Genomic DNA, 21,256 nt, shown 5'->3' on the forward strand with positions numbered 1-21,256 from the left:
CAAGTGAAGCAAGCTTCTTTTCTTTGAGTGGCATTCTTTTATTTTCTCTTCCTCAGCTTTTCTTAGACTACATGAGGTGTTGTTGTCACTGATGAGATAGAGCCCCCTCTTCACTCTTCCTAGATATTATCCACCAAAGGCCGTCAGCATCTCTGACAACTCTGCAGACTTCATACTTCTGTCCTGCCTTGACTCCTCTGTCACAAGAGGAGTGTATGTTCTCAGGGAACCCAATGCCTGTGGCCTTGTCCTAAGTTTATGGCAGAGTTTGTCTGTAGCTCAGGGTGACTGTCGCAGGCCAGGTAGACTGTGCTGCTCACCACAGTCAGGCTTTTACCCTATGGAACATGTAACCTCAGGGCCCCAGACTCAGGCGGAAGGCAGGGGTGACTTGGCCTACCACCCTTGGGAGCCTCTCCATGGCACTTCTGTGCCTCTTTTCTTTGCCCCATTTCTCCCTTAGGCATGGGAATGTCCTATGCCTGTCCCATCATGGTGTGGGAGCAGGCTCATAAATGGGAGGAATTTTTTTCCTCTTAACCTCAAGCCACCTCCTGCAGGTGTCTGGTCTCTTTATTCCTTCAGCCATGTGAGCTGAGATCCAAGGTCGGAAACATGGCCTGGCCTTTCTCAGCAAGAGACTGAAACCCCAAACACTCTATTTACAATGTGGCAAGTACCCTGGGGAAGTCTGTGGTGGGGTGGAGTGGGGATTAAGAGAGGCCCTTGGAGAGGAAGATGCTAAAATTGGGTGTTTGAAGGGAACAAGGGTCTTAACTAAACATCCCATACTGAGAGAGTCACCTCTGAGAGTTGAAATAGGCTGGTGAAGTGGCTTGGCTATTGCTCAGGGCAGGAGCCAGATGTGGCCAGGAGAGAATAACTGCTGCTATGACCCCCACAATGACCCCTGAATCTTCTTTATAGCAAAGATGAGGCTCAGTGATGTTAGAGGTTTATCAGGGACACAGCTGGTAAAGGGAGAACTAGGCTACAAATGTGGTCTGACCAGTATATGCTCCAGGGGTGCTTGCCTTCCTCTGGGTACCTAGGCCTCCATTCATGTCCTGGGTGACAGGAAGCTGTGAAGCATTATAAAAACTCTAGGGACATATGTTCCTGGTAGCTATGGGGGTGGTTGGGGTGCTGGTAGTGGTAGATGAAGCTGGAGACTGAAAGAACAGTTAGGAAGACAGTGTAGCCACTTTGAAGGCAGAGCTTTGACCAGGGGACACAACTCAGGAGGTTGGAGAGATGGGAGAAAGAAGGGAATGTTTCCAGACCATGTGATCTACCAGCTGGGAGTAAAAGAAGGGAAGACCCGGTGACAGTCACCATCAGTTGGGGGGAGACAGCCCAGCTGCTGCCAGTTGCCTGAGGAGTCTTCTCCTGTCCATTAGGGTCTTCCACTCACATAAAAGCAGACCCTTGATGAGGCCATAGGATGAGCCAGAGTGAAGCAGAGTTTCTGACACAGAGATAAGAGATAGTACATGCTTTAGACTTATACATAACAATTTAGAGAGCAGGAGAAATGTGTAAGAAAAGGATGGTGTGCACCCTAAGTCATGGGTCCTGGCTCTCTGTCTTTAAACTGGTTTTATGCTGTGATTCTGTGACCTGAATTTATCTAGTTTAAAGGATGTGCTATACAGCATGGCTTATAGAGTAAACAAAGTTTAAAAACCAAGTAAAAAAGATAGGATCTGATTTATTTATTTTTCTTAAAGATTTTCTTTGGTCAATGAGAATTTAAGATGGTTTCTACTGTTTTGTTTTGCTTTAGGGAAGAGAGAGGAACGCTAACACAGTTAAACACAGACCCCTTGTAGGCATAGTTTTCAGCTTTTAACTTCTTTGTTTGAGATGTCTTTAGGAAGATAGGCACTGTCTCTTCAGGCAGTTGGCTTTTATCAGCCTTGTTGAACTCTGACCAAACAGATCAAGGGCCTTTTTAACCCTTCCCTGTTCCATTAAGTTTTCCTGTCTTTCTGTCCTGCCTCAATCTCCTTCCTAAGACTTTGTTCTCTTAATCTGAAGGTGTCACAATGGTTGAAGTTTTATTTTCTGCAGTGTTCTCTGGTTGAAACAGGGATGTAGAAAGGATTGGAGCTTGTGGATCTAAGAAGCATTATTTGTTGGAAATGTAGATTACCTGAGGCATCAAACTGCATAAACCATAAAGCATTTAGCAGAGTGTTAGGTCTAATTTTAGTATTGTCACTAAAAATAGAATAACATTTTTAACAAGGTGTCTGAGAGCCATGAAGTAAAAGAAAAAAAATATTGATGATTATATTCTTAGACTGTGTCAAAGCATATAAAAACAATTTTAAAAAGGGATATGGGGCTGGGGAAAGGCTTAGGCGGTAAGAATGCTGTCTGTGAAAGCAAAGAGGACCCCAGTTCAGATCTGATGCACCAGATCTGTTGAAGCTAGGCATAGTGATTCATAACTTAACCCCAGAGAACTGGTGGACAGGGCTAGATGGATCCTGGGAGCTCGGTGGCCAGTTGGAATAGCGCCCCCTCCCCCGTAATGCCAAATTTCAGGTTCAGGGGGAGATCATGTCTTAAAAAATAAGGTGGAGAGTGAAAAGTGGAAGGCATCCAATATCCTTGGGCTTTGGATATGCATGTGTTGATGGCCTTACCTGCAGATACATGTGCATACAACAGGCATTCACACCTAATTGGTCCCCAACACATATTAACCCCACACACACATAGATGAGAAGGGGAGGGAGGTAGAGAGAGGAAAAAGGGATTTAGTCATGGCATAGATTAGAAGGAAAATAGTATTAAGTTATAATCACATCATTGAGAATATGTGACTACATTTATAGTGTCTAAGGCAGCAGTTTTCAGCCTGTGGGTCATTTGGGGATCGAATGACACTTTTATAGGGATCACATATCAGATATCATAAGTGATAACTGTGTATCATTTATTTATACTATGATTCATAACAGTAGCAAAATTAGTTATAAAGTAGCAACAACATGAATTTTATGGTTGTGGTCACCACAACATGAAGAGCTGTACTAAAGTATCTTACTAAAGGAAACAGAAGAGAGAAGCAAAACTCCAAATTAGATTAGAATTATGTATAGATTTTTAAGTGGAACTTATATCTTATATCTTTGCTTAGAATGTGTAAGTCTAGTTGGCAGGTGGCAGGTATAAGAGACCTTGTCTTCTGGATGTTCTGTGCAACTCAGAAGGTACCGGTTTCATTTTAGAGAATCACTTATTGAGGTGGTTTGTGTTTTTTGTTGTTGTTGTTTTGGCCGCTGCCAGTCTTCTCTTGAAAAATGTCCCTCTCCTTTGGACTTGGCTTAGGAGACAGTCGGTTTGTTTTACCTCCTGGATTCATATAAAGCCAGAGGAGACTCAGGCACTCCTGACTTGGACTGTGGACTTTATGTTCTTTTCTGAAAGGCACAAGTAACTAGAACAGTTAATGTTTCTCTTTCTGGGTGATGTTAATCATTTTTCAAGTCCTTTAATCATTTTTCACTCACCTGTTTGGAGGAACAGAATTTTGTATTTGCCTTGACTATACCAGCTGTTTTGTAGCCTCGTCTGCCAGCATTATTGTGGCTGCTGTAACTATGGTGTCTGCCGCTTTCCCTAGAGTATACCTGGGGAAATAAGCTATGGGTATGAGAGTGCTCTATACCTTTTGGGTGACAACTCTCAATGTCACGCCTTGTCTTTCTGTTTCATACAGAATAAAAGGTGTTCTTAAAGTTGGCTTGAGGCTGAAAGGCTAGTTAGATGGCAGTGATGTTTATGGAGGCACTGACATGACTACGAGGAGAAAGCTTGGGGATAGGCAGGGAAGGAGACTTCTCCAGACCTGGCAAATCACCAGATGTAGAGAGAAGGGAAAGCCCAGAGAAGACTCCAGGCCTCTGGCTTGGTAACAACAGCACAGGCATCTCTGAGATGGGGTGAGGAGCATTGAGATTGTGATCTGTTGGGGCCACCCAGTGGGAAGATACAGGGAGGGAGGTGGGTGTTAGGGACTGATGATGAGTCGGTTTATTTTAATCAGTAAGTTTCTAAACCCTTCTGTGGATTACTGAGTTAATACTCCAGAGCCCAGATTGGGATTGGGAAGGAGGGGAAGAGGCAGGGCATAGAGCCACTATCTTTCCTTCTCTGCAGGATGAAAGAGATTAGGAGAAATAAATCACATTTAGGTGGGCAGGGAGCTCAGTTTCCTGGAACTATAGGCTTGAGAGGAAGGCTGGAGCTCAACAGGGAACGCTGTTGTCAAGAGCATAAAAGCAACAAAGAAAGCTAGGGCAGTGAGATGACAGACATTCAGGACTGCACCGGTGGTGATAAGGTGTTCGGTTGGCATGGGGCCGAAGGCTGCCAAAGGTTATGATGGAAGTTAAAGTTTCCACCCCGTGTCTGCTGCTGAGCCCCTGAGAAGTTCCCAGCAGTATATAGATCCTTATCTATGCCAGGGAAGCTGGGCTCTGCTCAGCTCTGTGAGCTGTTCGAGTGTTCCTGATAAACATCAAAGTTTGAGGATTGCTCACCAGTTGGTCAGATTTTGTAATCCTCTGGGTGAGGTATGGAAGGGCCAGCTGAGGCTGTGGAAGCAGATGAGCTCACTGCTGGTTGGAGCCTGGAGAGAAGATGCTGCCTAGCTTTACAAAGTAGCACAGGCACACCTGGTTATTCTGGTCTGTCTCCTTTCATGCCTCTGGTAACCCTCTCTCTTCTCCCTCTTCTCACCTGGAATCTCCCTGGCTGCATATTGTCTCTGTTGGAATGTTCTGGGGTATCCCAGGCACTCCTCCCTTTTAAGCTTTCTTGTTTGATTGCTTTAAATACTGTCTTTCTATAGACAACTCTCAAACTGCTGTGAAGACTTCTCTGTGAACATGTGACTCAGAGTTCCAGGTGGACCCTCAGCATACCTTCCTAGAAGTCCACATGTCCTCATTGGGTGCCACTTTGCTATTCCTTCTCCCAGAGGCTTGGGGTTGGAACCTTATAGTCAAACTCAGCTTTTCTCTATGGCCTGAGTGCAGTCTATCACTTCACTAGATTCACCCTCACTTTGGTCAGGACTTCAGGTGTCTCCTACAGCCAACCCTGTCCACACTACCTTCTCTTCTTGTTTAGCTTTCCTGCATTCACAGCTGTTCCCTGCTGTGTATTTTCTGAGCAGCAGCCCTAGTAAATCCTTTAAGTCCTGTCTTGTCACTGTGTGCTCAAAACCCTTTAGTAGGTTCCTGTCTCAGGAATGGGGAGGAAGAATGTTCATTCTTGGGTGGGTCACCTTGTTTGTTTTCTCATCTAACAGAGGGAGAATAGTTCCTAACTGGTGGGTGAGGATTAAATGAGATAAAGTTGGATAAATTCTGATCCAAGTAGCTCATAAGTTCCTGCCCAACTGAAGAAGAGCATAAAGAAGAATTGGGGCTCGCATCAATTAAATTTTGGTCCTCTGCCAGCCATACCACACATCTGTTTCAGAGTTTGTTTTATTTTATTTGAAAGAGGTCTCACTATGTGGCTTTTGACTGCCCTGGAAATCTCTATATAAATCAGACTGGTCTCCAGCTGAAAGATCCACCTGCCTCTGCTTCCCAAGTGCTAAGATTAAAGGTGTTTGCTGCTGTACTCTGCCAAAATTTTATTCTCAGTCCTGAAGCTCAAACCCAGGGCCATGAGCACTCTAAGCAAATGTTCTACTTTTAGGCTATACCCCAGCCCTGATTGTTTTAAGTTTGTGTGTATGTATATGTGTATGGGTTATACACGCATGTGTATGTGGAGGCCAGAGGACAGTCTTGGGTGTTGTTCCCTCAGGTTCCATCCATCTTAATTTGAGACAAGATCTCACATGGCCTGGAGCTCATTTGTTAGTCAAAGCTGACTAGCCAGACAGTCCCAGGCATCTTCCTCAGTCCATTACCTCAGTGCTGGGGTTACAGGCATGCATCACCACTCTTGGTGTTTTTTTTACATGGGTTTGGGGAAGTGGAATTCAGGTCCTCCATGCTTGTATGGCATTCACTTTCTGACAGCCCTCTTCCCAGCCCCCTGATTGCTTAAATTTGTATTACTATGATATAGTCAAACAATTTAAAGAGTCAAATAATAATTTATAACTTGTTAAAACAGGCACTCCCAGATTTTTTTATGCAGATCTTGTATCTAGGTATCCCAGATCTTCCATGCCAGCACTGAAGTTGTTTTAATATTTTTCATTTTCATGTTTAAAACAAAGGGTGTTTTACTGTCTCTCTCATTTACTTGTTTGTTTTTATCGTGATTTATGGGTTGTGTAGAAACCCCAAGTATGAGGATTCTGTTGTGCTTCCAGCGCTGCTCCGCAGCCGCCACCATCACTGTCCATCCCCCAGTGAAATTTTGGTGGATCAGTATGTGGAGTTTCTCTGTAAGGACCTATTTCTCTAATTTGTTGGTTTCTGTGGCATTTCTTTGTTATTTGTTTGTTTCTATATTTTTCTTATTATTGAATTAAGCAAATTCTTCGCCAATTATATAACCCCCCAAAAAAATGTTCAGATGCCTCTGGTGTTCTCAGCTTCGTGTTGCTGCAGAAACCTCTCCCAGAGCTTAGGGCTGCCCATTTTTCATGCTCAGTACATTCTGGTACTCTGGCATCTCCTCTGTGATTCCTATCACATGCTCTGTGTCCTCATGGCTTGTGTTTTCCAGAGTAGATTCTTGAGTTGTTGTTTAGTGGGCACCTAGATTAGATACCTGTTCAGTTGCCTGTTTTTACTTGAGGTCTGCCTTGTTTACTCTGCCCCTAATAGTAAGATTAATTTTATATGGATTTAAAGATGACACAGTGGAGCTTTGGAGAAGTTAAATAAGTTGTATAAAGACCCACAGCCAAAATTTGGCAGAGCTAAGGTCTCTTTCTTTGTATTTATCTTTCTGTCTTCTCTGTCTTATGTGTATGTGTGTGTATGTGTGTGTATGTGCGGCTATGTCAGTCCACAGACCTGTGAGTGTACCTTGAGACCAGAGGTAGATGTAAGATACCTTCCTCAGTCACTTTCTACTTTGTTTGTTTGTTTGTTTTAAGTAGAGTCTCTCACTATGTAGCCCTTGCCAAACTAGAATTCACTGTGTAGACCAGGCTGGCCTTGAATTCACAGAGATCCACTTGCCCCTGTATCCTAAGTGCCGAGATTAAAAGTGTGTACCGCTACACTATGCCTTCCACTCTTTTTTTTTTTTTTTTTTTTTTTTTTAAGAGTCTCTGACTGAACTTTGAGTTCACTGATTGGCTAGACTGCCTGGCCAGTGATTCTCCCTAGATTCTCTTGTCTCTCCTTATGTATCTCTGGAATTACAAGCCTTCACCACTGTGCCCTAGTTTTCTTTTCTGGTGGGCACTGGGGATAAGAACTCATGTCCTCATACTTGTACAGTAAGTGCTTTACCCACTGAGCAATCTTGTTGCCCCAGGGATAGGGTGTTAACTGAAGTCTGTTAGGGTCTTCACTGATGTAGTTGAGGTTTTAGGCACTGCCAGGAATTACATTCTGTCCTCTTTATTTTCCTCCTCCACACTTTCACAGATCCTTGTTCTTCCTTTCCCAAAGAGATGTCTCTTTTAGCCTTTATAGAAGCTGTCTTCTATAATCCATTTCCTAAAATAACCATTTATGAGCAGCTGTGGTTTATGGGAAGCATATTTGTTACAGGAAGATTTCAATTTCTTATAATATGGTGGAACTCCTTTATCATTTCTTGCCTATCTGGGGAGAGACTGGGTATAAGATGAAGCAACAGATCATGGAAGTTGTATGGCCCTGGGGTGAGGGCTTGTGTAGATCTTGCCTACCCTGAATGGTTACTGGGTTCAGTTCTTTCCCAGGCTGCTCTAGCTCTTTCCCAGGAGCTCCAGGGAGCTCCAGCCCTTTTTCCAATTTGTTTTGCACCCTATTCAGCTTCAAGGTGTCCAACTGCCTTGTGTTATGCAGCTCATGAGGTCACAGTGTCATCATCACATGTTGCTTTTCTAGAACATAACCATTCTTTCCTCATTGGCTGCTTTCATAGGTACAAGGGTCATTTTCTTCTCATCTGATAGCAGGAGCTAAGCCATCCTCACAGGAAAAAAAAATGTTATCCATAGAGACCTATGAGTGCAGGAGAAGGCACATGATACCTAGAGCATACCCTTTCCTGAGCAGAACACTCTGCCTTAGCTATGTTATCAAGGATGAACCTATTTCTTGGTATCAGAAACATGTCTAAATGCAGGGCTGTGTTAAGTATTGATTTAACTGTGTCATTATAATTAAGGTCACTGTGTTGAGCAGATTGAGAGCAGTGTCCTTCTGCACTGTCTCTCCTTCCTGAGCTACAGTACCCACACCACATTTTTGATCTCCTTTGTCTTTGTATCCAGTATGTTGCTATTATAGAATGGGTAAGCTGGTCTACCAAATTAAGAAAACAAACAAATCTTTTCCCATTGGTAGGGAAACTGACTTGTTCCATTTCACTATCTGCTTACAAGCCACCCAACTTCCTCTTTGGACTTGCATTCTGCCTGTCTTTTTCCTGGCCTCTGTCAGTTGATGTCTCATTTGAATGCACTGTTCACTTTTATTCTTTCTGGATACTCCTCAGCACATTGCTTCTGGTGCCTTCTATACATCCAGGCACACATCTCCAACGAACTGAGCTCACTGCTGAGGGAAACTGTTGTCTAACAGTTTCTATGTAGATTTAAACATTCTACTCCTTAAGCATGAAAAATAAACAGCTCAAAATAATTTCAGGAAGTCCCTGGAACTTATCAGATTCACTAGGTCCCTGCCTGCCAGAGAAAGAAGAGCCAAGTTGCAAAGAAGACTCTTAGGCTAAGCTGCCAAGAAGACTCTGAGAGGAGAAAAGTTTCAAAGAATCCATCTGCTTCTACCTGGAAAAGGTTTATCCCAGAATCCTTTGGAAAGGACACTCTCCAACCTGTAGAGCTGCCTATAGGCTGTGCAGTGCACTTGAGGTTCCAAGCTTTTGAGAGTTGTCACCCTTGCTGTGGTGGGCGTTGGTGATGCAACTGTCTTTGAGTCATTTCTGCTTTTGTAAGTAACCCCCCAAAAAGTCATTGGTCCACAAAGTTGGACTTCAGTGGTATCTATTCTTTGGTTTGTTGTGGGTCCCCAGTCAGGGTTGAGTAGATGTGTTTTGCATTTTCCCAGGAAAAGTTTTGTCACACAATACAATTGGCACCAAAACAGAGACCCAACAAAAACCAAAGATGAGTTGGGGAGGAGTTAGTGCACTGTCTTGGCTATGGGTAATAATGCATGCCACTGAGGCTGTGAAGCCTGGTAGGGGAGCATCCATGGAGGAAACTCCAACTGTGATGTCCTTTTCTGTATGTTACGTGCTAGTATGCCTGTGTGCTATGAACCACGTGCTAGCATGCCTGTGTGCTATGAACCATGGTTGCATGGTTCTTGCTATGGCAGTGAAACAAGCAACTAAGGCTGAGCCATCAGGATTGGGAGTGTCTGTGGGAGGAACCCCTGGATGGCAGTCTTCATCTATGCAATATGGGGTGGCATGCCTACTTGATAAGTGAGATATAGAGGTGCCCTGAAAAGAGCTAAAGGTTAGAAACACTCCTGCCATCTTTGAGATTAATGCACAAGGTTCAAGAACGTTGGCAATTAGAGGCAGAGGTTACTCGGCCTCTATTGTGTATAGTTAGAAATGCATCTGAGGCAGAGATGGAAGGTAGTCATGAAGTTGTTTGTGTAAAGGAGGAATTGCAGTGGAAAGGGGAGATGGGCTAGCATCCTCTGTGTTAGCCTATGATTTAGCAAGTAAACTAGATAAACTAGAAAATGAGATGGAGGTGTTGGCATGCCACTTCTTAAGGCTCGGGGACTGGAAGGAAAAGAGATTAGAAGTTACATCCATGCTCAAAAGCCCTTCCTAGGGTCCAAGAACTTGGAACCCATGAGAAGATTCAGAGAATGAGGAAGAGGAGAACATGGTAAAAGCAATAGAAAATTCCCTGAGAATCTGACCTTTAATAGGAAAAGAGGAAAAATCTGAGATTCAATATAAACATGGAGGCCTTAACTGTGGTCTGGTATAAGAAACTGGCGTGATCAGGAAATATTGAGCACTTGAACTGCTGGAATTTTAAACAAGCAAACGAAAGAACCTGTCGTTGTGACTGTGGGTCATGGGAGTGGATGGAACCAGTCTTACCAGTATGGAGGCAGAAAAACTGAGTAATGTTAACTACCCATCCCTCTGTAAGGCAAAGGCTTTATAACCTGAGAGAGGATGAGGAAAGTCGGTCCCCGGTGGATGGACTTATCAAAGGAGCACTTGGTTATCAACATCTCAGGTTCCCAAAAAAGTTAGGAACTGGAGGACCATGGAAGGGCAGATGTTAGAGACGCTGTCTTTGAACCCCAGTTCATTTGGTCAGATAGAACCATATTTACAGAGGAGTTAAAGAAAAGGTGGATCCAGCAGGGACCTGGAGTCTAATATGGAGCTCTGGTGGCTTTGCTGAGGTCTTCAGTGGGGCAAGATCTGTATAAAGTAGGAAAGGCTTTGGCAGATCTCAGTGACTTAGACCAGCATGTAAAGAGGGTCCATGATGTACTACGATCAGGATGTAAAGTAAATAACAACAACAAAAGCAATGAATAAACAAAACAGAAAACAAAAGGTAAAGCAGAGGCAGAGGTCTGTTTGGGTTCCTCAAAGATAAATGTGGCAGGATCTAGCTGGATTCCTAAGAACAAAACTGATAGAAATCCAGACTGTGTGCTAAGGAGCTTCTGGAAGGCTCTATAGCCTGAGGAGCAGTTAACAGAATTCATGCATGATATAACAGTGCAGATGAAGCTTATCAACGTGCCCCTGGGCTGGGTAATTATCTCCCCAGACTAAGGAGGGCAGGTAACTCTCCAGGAAAGGTTATGCTGGGGTGGAGATGTTTGTACAGTTGGGAACTCCTAGGTATGGTAAATGGTGAGGCAACAGCTATAGTGTCAACCCAGGGACTGTCTGACCCAAGAAGCTAGCAGGTGCAACAGGGAGAATAAGACCACAGTTCCCTCTGGGCCTGGGTGGTAGATAGGAGCAGATTAAGTCAGGCCCACTGAGTTTATCCTGTATGTAGGGAGAAACTGGGGGAGGGGGGAGAAGAGCTCCAGGATACAGAGCCAATTAAGCTGGCACCTTCTGTCCATGCTGTGTACCCAACCTTGATTTGTGGAGGAAACAGTGGATACAAATGGATGGAACCTTTCCAGGCTGTCTTAGACCTTGCTTATGTTTGACTGTAGAATCTTCTTAGTTGTGAACTTTCTAGGATCACCTGACACTTGCTCAGAACAGATGACAACAGACTTGCAGAATGCTTCAGCAAGGTCATCTTTGTTATGTGGTGGCTCCAATGTTGCCTTGTCCTGCCATTCTCTGGAAAAGGTTTTGCTCTATAGACATGGTGCTAGCCTTGAAGATATAGAAAGCCATTGAAGAGACAATGATACTTCCACCTGTCTTATAGAACTTAAAAGGAAAAATGGGTTGTTAAAACAACAGCTAAAGGGTTAAAATCCAAAAGGCACCCTACACAGGTGGGAAAGGATACCCCCAGAAGCTGTAAGGTTCCTGAGTAAAACCCCCGGTGCCAGAAGTGGGCTACTTTCCTGTGCTCAGGAAAGCCCCTGAGGCCCCACAAATCATGAAAGCTAATACTGCAGCTGTTAGTGTTATGTCAAAACTAGATGGTAAGATTCCATTGCTAAAGAGCCTGCATGGGAATGCTTTGGCTACAAGACATGGAAAAATTAAGCTGGGGGTGAACTGGAACCACACACCCTTCAGTCTGGCTTTTGTGTTGTTAGAGGGTACCTTGCAGGCTGTTGGTGGAGAACTGTCACCAGTGTTCCTGTTTGCCTATGGACCCTGAATGGTAAACACCAACATGCCAGGCAGGATTTGCCACTTTATGCAATAGTGGCTCAGCTGTTGTGGGTGAGACTAATGTAAGACCTGGGGTCTCACAGCTCAGGAGTTCAATCGTGCCCTTCCCAGAAACTCCCCCAGACCAAGACTCGTTGCAAAAGCAAGAGGTTTATTAACCATTGTACAACGGGGTCACCCCTGCCGGTCAGCAAAGAGTGGCACCGGGAGACAAAGGCCTTTAGGTTTTTAAAAGAAAAATTGCGGGAGATTTGAAGTTGCAGTTTTGGCAATTTAGGATTGGATGAAGAAGTTATAAAGTAAGATAATTGGTTAGTCTTAGGTGCTCAAGCTTGGCCAGTCCTGCCAAGTGTGGATGTAGCTGCAATTTAAGCTACTCAGAAGAAGTCTAGATTCGTTGCTAAGAAATGCTATCTCAAGGACAAGGGTCTGGTCCTCCTTTTGCTGAGTGAAGGTCATTGCTTGCTTGCCCTTTTTTTATATCTGTCCTCACAGATAGGGTCACATTCCTTTACTCTCTGGAAAGGTACTAAGAGGCTTTAGCTTAACCTGGACCTAAAACTCAAAACTATAGGCTTTAGAAGACATATAGGTTATAAAGTTAATCTAACCCTTTCACAGGCTCCTGCATACACATGGTACACATATATACACTCAGGCACACACATCCTCATAATAATGCAAACACACACACACAATCTCCTGGTTGGTTCCTTTGGTCAACACCTTCATCCTCTGGGAGTCACATAATCAACATACACTTAGAGTGAAAGAAGTTTATTGTAAATAACAAAAGCTATCCAATACATTCCTCTAGCCTTAACTACATACCTAAATTACTCTAAACCTCAAGAGTTTTAGAAGCCTTGTGCTAGGAATGGGGGAAAAGACTCACATATCATTTCTTATCAGTCAACATCAGAGGCAAGTAGTATGTTATTTGATAACAGTTAATGATGTGTGCTGGGTTTTCATTGCCTTTCTCCAAAGGGAGGTGCTGTGACAAAACTTTTCCTGGGGAGATACTGAAAGGGTTAGGCTAACTTTGTAACCTATATGTCTTCTAAAGCCTATAGTTTTGAGTTTTAGGTCCAGGTTAAGCTAAAGCCTCTTAGTACCTTTCCAGAGAGTAAAGAAATGTGACCCTCTCTGTGAGGACAAATAAAAAAAGGGCAAGCAAGCAATGACCTTCACTCAGCAAAAAAAAGGACCAGACCCTTGTCCTTGAGATATCGTTTCTTAGCAACGAACCTAGACTTCTTCTGAGTAGCTTTTGACCTTCAGCCAAAAGTCTGTAGCCCCTAATCTTCAAGGATGAGCTAACCACCCCCATCTTAAATTGCAGCTGCATCCACACTTGGCAGGACTGGCCAAGCTTGAACACCTAAGACTAACCAGTTATCTTACTTTATAGCTTCCTCATCCAATCCTAAATTGCCAAAACTAGAACTTCAAATCTCCCGCATTTTTTCTTTTAAAAACCTAAAGGCCTTTGTCTCCCGGTGCCACTCTTTGCTGACCGGCAGGGGTGACCCCGTTGTACAATGGTTAATAAACCTCTTGCTTTTGCAACGAGTCTTGGTCTGGGGGAGTTTCTGGGAAGGGCGCGATTGAACTCCTGAGCTGTGAGAGCCCAGGTCTTACACCTGCATAGGTTAGGAAAGGTGTTGACTCCCCTGGAAAAGGAGGTCCGGAACCCCAGTCCTCTGCAAGAGCAAGTAAGCTCTCTTAATTGCTGAGCCATCTCTCCAGTCCCATGGGTTCCAACTCTTAATCCCATACTTTGCCCTTTGCAAAATGAGTCTTAAGTTTTATGAGCCTGTCTGTCAGATCTGAGGAAGGGGTTATGGACCCCTTGTTTTGTAGCCAGTCAGCCCAGAGGCCTGAACTTTTTAGTGCCATCTAGGGTGGGGCCAGCCTGTGGGACTGAGCCTTCAGTGAGGTCTGAGACAAACTCCTGGTGTATGGTGTTAAAATTGAATTAAATAAGGATACCCCTTGCAGTTCACAGAAAATTAAAAATTTATTGTAAGAAAACCGTATACATTTAATGTAACAAGTATGAAAAGCAAAGGTTTTTTTTTTCTTTTTTAAACCCAAGATTCTTGAGGCAAAGGTTGCCCCATTTTGTATTCTTTGCTAACACAGAGTCTATCTTAGGAAGGGGAGAGTGGCTGTTAGCACTTAGAAGGGGAATGGCTAGAGACTAGTAACGTTGCCTTTGTTCACACAGTCAGGAGGAGTCTCCTGTGGTGTATTGTCCCTTGTACATCTGACACCATGATGTCTCACAGTGGCCCTGAGACAGAGCTGGCAGGAACCCATCATCACATGTCCTGCTCTTACCTCAGATCCAGCAGGACTAGATATGACCTCATCAGCTCTGCCCAGAGCAGCTAACCCCAGTCTCACTGGTGCAGCTGCTGGGCTGTGGTGAGGATATACCTTTGACTCACGTTCTTCTCTCTGTGGGCTCCCAGGGTCCACCCAGCTTGCTGTTTGCCAAGTACAAATTCATCACTGGGCAGACACTATAGGTTCTTTTAAGGCCTCTTTGTTGCAGGGATATATATCATGAGCCCTTGGGGATCCCATGTATTTTCACTGTGGTTTGAGCCCTCAGCCGGGGCCAACCATGACACATTGAGGAGACTGCCTACCTGCTGAAATAAGAGATGTTTCCTTAAAAATCTGCACTCCATTTCCATCTGAGACCATTTGATATGTTGTACATTTGTGTTCAGAGCCGTGAAGTGGTGATTCGAAGGCTCCTTGTATTAAATGGCCCAGATCCTGCTTATGGGAGTCTGTGGAAGGCTTTGACTCACTGAGAATAGCTGGTTGCTCCTATATAATCTCATCAACCATTTGACCTTAGCCAACAGTGTCCTGCCCTTACTTGCCTCCCTGCCTCATGCATTGCAGCTTCTGCCTGGACGAACGTTCTCCTTACCTTCTGAGAAAGCTCCTACTCATCTGTCAAGACTCAATGATGCTGCCTACCTGCCTCATAGTATGCCATAAGTATTTGCTCATATTTCTGTCTTTTCCAGTAGACTATGTGGCCCATGGGAGCAGTTATCAATACCTCCTCAGTGCCAAGTGTGGCAGAGTTCAGGGGATGATGGCTACCTGGATTCATTACTTATTTATTCACTTACAAACTGCTTATGTCAGGTACCTTGCAAGGCACAGGGATAATAAGGGTTGACAGAGTTCCTTGTTTCACTGGGAAGGGGGCAGGTTGGGGAGTGAACACATAGATGGATAAGATGTTTAGGAATTCTATACTTAGAGGAGCAGTGTTCAGAGAAGCCCTCTCTGAGAAGGTGCATTGAAACTAACTGAGACCTAAGGATGAGGTAAACCAGCCCTATAGAAATTCAGGGAGCAAATTCAAGAGTATAGAGGATGGCAGCTGGCCACTCCCAGAGGAGGACATGGTTTTAAAGTGTTTTATCTATCTATCTATCTATCTATCTATCTATCTATCTATCTATCTATCTATCTACTTATTTATTTATTTAGGAACAGTGCCAATCTGGCCTGGCAGCACTGTAGTCATAAGTCATGGGAAGGGCTACAATCATTTTCCTTTCTAGGAGCAGTGAGATGGTTTTGGAAGAAAGAATTTCCAACTTCAGGGTCCCTATGGCTGAACAAGCCCTTCTTCTGCTACCCCTCCTCCACCTTTCCTGTTACCTGTCCTGACCAAAGCTTGCTTCTCATTCAGACTCCAATGTTGTCACACACTGGGGTCAGCCTAGACCACTTGTCTGCTTCATGGGATTCCTGGCCCTTGTTTCAGAGAGTGTGGCCCCGACAAGGAGCAGATCCCCTGGTCCCCTCTATTAGTGAATATTCTTATTCCCTTAAGCTAGCCGTGTAGTGGTTCTTGACTCAAGGCAGAACACCTTCCCCAAATCCCTCTTGCTCCCATCTTACCCCTACCTCTAGCCAAGCGCCCTTGCTTCTAACCCTTCCTTGGCCTTTGATGCCCTAGAATACTGATTTTCCTTCCATGTGCAAAATGACCTTCCTACTTTGTCATGCACCCCTGCAGGGGAAACAGCCTCTGAGTGTAACTGGGTTCTTCCTCCCTGGCCCCCTACATATTAGTTTCAAATATTGTCTTGTGAACTAGTCTGGCAAAGATATGTCTAGAGTTATTTCCCCACTTTAAAAACAAAACCAGACCTTATTGTATGCAAGGAGCACTCAGTATGACTTTCCTGACCCTCTGGTCCCCACACAAATCTTGTTAGTTAGATGCTGTTGTCCTCACTTTGCTGTTGAGGAAAACAAGGGTCAGTGATCTCACAAGTAATAGTAAATGGTAGATCTGGGTCTGGACTCAGCCTCATTCTTTGTGCTCTTAAATTCCTTAACTATTCCACTTCCCAAGTCACTCTTGTGTGGTGCCTAATTGCCTCCAGTATTTCCACGTCACAGGAGAAGCAAGTGCTTCCCCCCAACCATCCATTTCATGTTTTGGTGTGGGAACCATGCCTGGGCCATTCAAAGTACTGATGCACATTAGGCACATGCGTAGGCTTTGCTGAATGAGCAAACAAACAATGACTCTTCCTGGTTTACAGTCATGAGCTCAGTATCTTTTTAGGATGACAAATGCTGCTGTAAGACCTCTGTCATCCAGTGAGGTGAGAAGCAAGAAACAGGAAAGGAGGTGGCAAGAAGGGCAGCTTAGCCTTTCTAAGAGGCAGAATTGTCCAGAGACAGAGGTGGTTTCCCTGGGTGGGAAGGACAGGAGTGAGAGGAGGAAGTCTGTCATCTCCCTGGTGATGGGCCCTGAGAACAGGGATTGAGCATTAGAATTGGCTGGACTGTGCATCCTAGGAGGTGTTCTTGAGCCTGGAGAGGCTGGGATTTAGCTTGGGTGCTGCTGGGTAAAGAGGTGAGATGGTAAGAGGCAGTGCTCTTGGGACAACATCCTCTCTCCATCTTTGTAAATGTGACCCTCCTAGATGGGGCACACTGGTCACTGGAGAGAGGAGAGTGACATTTGCAGCTTTTCATACAGGGTCACACATGTCCAAGGGAGGTGCTGTGTGTAAGGGGCATGTATGGCCACAAGGCATTCAGGCCTTCCCCAGGGGTTGTTAGAGTTTCTGGGGCCTTAACTGTCAGCACTAAAATGTGGAACAGTTATCTTACTGCCACAGGGGATTCTAGTTAAACTGGCAGCTCTTCGTTATAACAACTTGAATGCACAAGATTCATGGTGAAAGAGTATTCTTACCAGGAGTTCGAGGCTATGGGAACTAAAAAGCCACTACTAAGATTTCCCCGCCCCCATCCCCATATTCATCATTATTATTACTTTGCGAGCGTGCCTCAACATGAGTGTAGAGGTCAGAGGGCAACCTCCAGTTCTGTTCTCTCCTTCCACCTCCACACAGTTCTGGGGATTGAGCTAAGGTTACTGGGATTATATAGCAGTCAGTTTCCCTTGTTCCCTAAGCTACCTTGTTGGCTCTGGCCTGGAATTTTAAAAATATAATTAATCTTATTTATTTTTATTTTATGTGTATGGATATTCTTTCTGCGTGTATGTCTGTGCACCACTTGCATGCAGTGCCTGCAGAGGCCAAAAAGAGAACTTTGGATCCTTCTGGAACTGGAGTTACAGACAGCTTTGAGCTGGAATGTGTGTGCTGATAACCAAACCAAGGTCCTGTGGAAGAGCAACCAGTGCTCTTAACTACTACACTATCTCACTGGCCCCTGCCTGGATTCTTTTGTTTGTTGTTTGTTTGTTTTCCAAGACAGGATTTCTCTTTGTAGCCCTGGCTGTCCTGGAATCGCTTTGTAGACCAGGCTGACCTCAAACTCAGAGGTCGGCCTGCCTCTGCCTCCAGAGTGCTAGTTAAAGGCGTGCACCCTCCTCCTCTCTTGCCTGAATTCTTAATGTGTTGTATGTGTGTTGAAAGTGTGTTGTATGTGCAGTGAACACAGTGTTTTATGGTTTAGCACTTGTGGAAAAAGTAGCTATCTCATTCATGGTAACTGTACTTAGCACCAAAAATAAATGAGTCAAACTTTTAAAGTTGCTATATTTATTCTCATAATTTTGGCCCTGGTGTCAAGACGTTTTTGTATATGCCCAAACTCAACAGACAGAACACATTAAATGTATGCAGTTCTTTGTTTATCAATTATTCTTCAGTGACGCTGCTTCCTTAAACACTGGAAAATATATACTGGTGATCTAAAACACTTTCATGGTCTTGCACTAATTTTAACCCCTAACTTCTGTAATTTCTCCTTTGTTCTATATTTGAATTTTCAGTAGCAGCAGGGGGAGACTGAACAGAGAAAAGGAGCCATGACTTCCGATGCTAGTCATATGCTGGAAGCTGCCCTGGAGCAGATGGACGGGATCATTGCAGGTAAGCTCAGGTTCTTGGGACTAATGTCCTATACTCTACGTTCCAGAACCTATTTCCTTTTGTTAGCTTAGAGAAAAGCCCTCTGTTAGACATTTAAGCAGTTTAACGTACTTGCGTCCCCCCCATGGAACTCTCCACTACTGGAATGATAATTTAGGCATCTCTGTTGACCTGGTGGGTGTAATGCCTATGTAGAGCTCTGTTACAGTTTGGATCCTGGCTGTGCGGCAGTTTAGGTGCAATGAGATTGATTCTGTTGTAAAATTTTCAGAGCGCAGCGTGGCTTATTACTGTGGAACTGAAGCTTGAAATTGAGCTGACTTTGTTCCCTAATCAGCATCTGCTTATTTCCCTAGCTGTCATCTACTGTGGTCAGGAGCTGGCAGACAGTTTTGATTCATGCCATGATTACAGTATTCTTTTTCTCCTATCATTTTTTAAAATTCACCAGAAGTGTTGGGTTTTATTTTTTGCATTAGTCAGTAGGGGCTTTGGAAAGGCTACAGTATATTGTGGACACTTGGGGAAGACTACCAGTATGGTTCTGGCTGATTAATTCCCTGACAGGAGCAATGAGGAAGCCAAACTTGTAACAAGGCTGTTATTGCAAACCCTACCAGAGGGTCCCAGGTTTTCTTTTTCTCCTTACCAGACACACTTCAGTGCCCTTATTTGCAGACGGGGTGTGGTGCTTTAGGCCTTTGCTCCCCACTATGTGAGCTGTGTAGTCACAGGAAGAGATGCAGAATGATAGATAGCTGAGAGGAGCTTGACTGTAGGAAGTGCTCAGTACATCTGATACTTCTTTCCTGTTGTTTGCTTCTTCCCATTGCAGAAGTACGTCTCAGTCACGGAAGGTTCTGGGAGTTGGAGCCTAGGGAGAAGGAGGCTGTCTGTATCGCACAGCTTCCTCATGTTACAGGTTCCACTGTAACTCAACCAAGCTGTCATCTGGCAGGCTCTCAATTTCTGTATGTCCTTGAAAGGCTATGACCAGTGTCCTGCTTTTCCACATGTCCATAGTTTGGGATGTCTTGTTTTAAGTTAGATTCTGTGATAACTTATTGAGAAGACACTGTCAAGAGAGTGGATATCCTAACAGTGAACTTCAAAAGCCAGATACAGACGTTCTCACATGAACTGAGATAAAAGCCACTGGGTTAGAGTGTTGGCCAACAGGTCATACATTTGAGCCCTAGCCTGAGGACTGACCCCTGCCAGGATTCATGGATGGTTGTGAGGAATGAATGAGATCATTACTGTTTCTCCACTGTATTTCTTTTGTTTCTTTGTCAAAGACTACTGACAGCAATTATGTAAGTTTATTTTTTGAGGTTTCTGTTTTGTTCTTTTCCCACTGTCACAATTTGTTAATTACTGTGGTTCTATAGTAAGCCTTAAAGTCAGATCTTGTGTTAGTATGGCTACTTCGTTCATTACCATTGTGTTTGTCAGCCTGAGTCTTGAGCTTGTTGTGTGCTCCTTTCCCTACATCATCTCTCTGTCTCCTTCAGAATCAATTTGTCCAACAGAGAAGATAGCCTGTTGGGATTATGGTTGGAATTATGTTGAATTGTCTCACTGCATTGGACCTAGAGAATAGCTGAATAGCAGAGCACTTGCTTAGCATGTGTAAGGTCCTGCATTCAACCCCATCTGTGCTCAAAAGCATAAGAACTGATGTCTTGACAGTATTGACTTTTTGAGGGATGAATAGGGTACTTCGTAAAGAAGGTAGCCTTATGTGGGATAAACATGCGGACCAAAGTTCAATCCCCAGAACCATATAAAATATCCAGGTGTGGTGGTCCTTGTTTATTAACTCCAGCATCAGGGAAGCATCAGGGTAGAAGGATCTCTGGGGCTCACTGACAGTCAGCCTAATGAGTGAGGCCAAATAGACACCTGTCTTAAAACATCAAGTAGACAGCATCAAAGAAATGATAACAAAGATTGTCCTCTGAATACACATACATGCACACACATGAAAATACACACATTTGCACACATACATACACACAATCCCATACACATACACATACATATACATAAATACACACTTACTTACACAGACACACATGGAGACACACACGGACACACACATGCATACATGCATATATACACACATATTCACACACAGACACACTCAAAAAGAAATATAAACAGGTCAGGAGGACTGAATGATATGCAAATCCTGCATGAGATAAAGCCAGGGGTTAGTGAAAGTCCATGTACATAGTTAACAGTTGATAAACCAGATGAGGAAAAGGGGACACAGCCCCAGACACAGAAGAAACAAGTCACATTATGGCATGGCTGGTGTGGGGAGAACTTCAGCTGTTATCCTGATGGTGTGGGAAGAGGAATGTGACTTCAGTAACTTTCTCTGGTGCCCTCTGATGCTCAGTGTGTGAGACAGTCTGTAAGGGGGCAACCAGAGAAGCAGAGACCAATCAGGACTATATCTCAATATTCCAGAGCCTGGGTGAGTCCAGAGATGAATGTGCACACCCTATATAACAGACACCATAAAACCCAGATGGGTGGGAAGGAGTGTCTGCAGTGAGAAGCCTTGGAGGATCAGACTCAGCATGGTAAAGGTTCTCTGGCCCTCTTTAATTTACCAAGAGCTTGCATTTTAGTCAGATAACCTGTAATCTCAGCATTTGAGAAGCTGAGGCAGGAGGATCACTACAAGTTTCAGGCTAGCCTGAGCTACATATTAAGTCCTTGTCTCAACAAAAAGCCTTTATTTTACTTATTATATGCCAAGAACTGTTGTAACACAGCCCCTACCTCAGGTGGGAGCTGTTCTTGGTCCCATTTAAATAGGAGGAAACTGATGCTCAAATCACGAAGACAAC

At 44.1% G+C, this 21,256-nt stretch overlaps 1 protein-coding gene across 10 annotated transcripts in view; it reads left to right on the forward strand.

Annotated features, from left to right (window-relative positions):
* The window catches only part of Ppfibp2 (PPFIA binding protein 2), a 139,583-nt gene that overhangs the window by 21,984 nt on the left and 96,343 nt on the right, over positions 1 to 21,256 (forward strand). For all 10 annotated transcript variants that reach the window (XM_060367788.1, XM_060367787.1, XM_060367789.1 and 7 more), the window contains one exon: positions 18,293 to 18,392. In XM_060367788.1, coding sequence (XP_060223771.1) covers positions 18,329 to 18,392 — 64 coding nt within the window. In that variant the 5' untranslated portion in view covers positions 18,293 to 18,328. The remainder of the gene's footprint in view (positions 1 to 18,292; positions 18,393 to 21,256) is intronic.

This window comes from Meriones unguiculatus, chromosome 14, assembly GCF_030254825.1.
Source record: "Meriones unguiculatus strain TT.TT164.6M chromosome 14, Bangor_MerUng_6.1, whole genome shotgun sequence".
NCBI lineage: Eukaryota > Metazoa > Chordata > Mammalia > Rodentia > Muridae > Meriones > Meriones unguiculatus.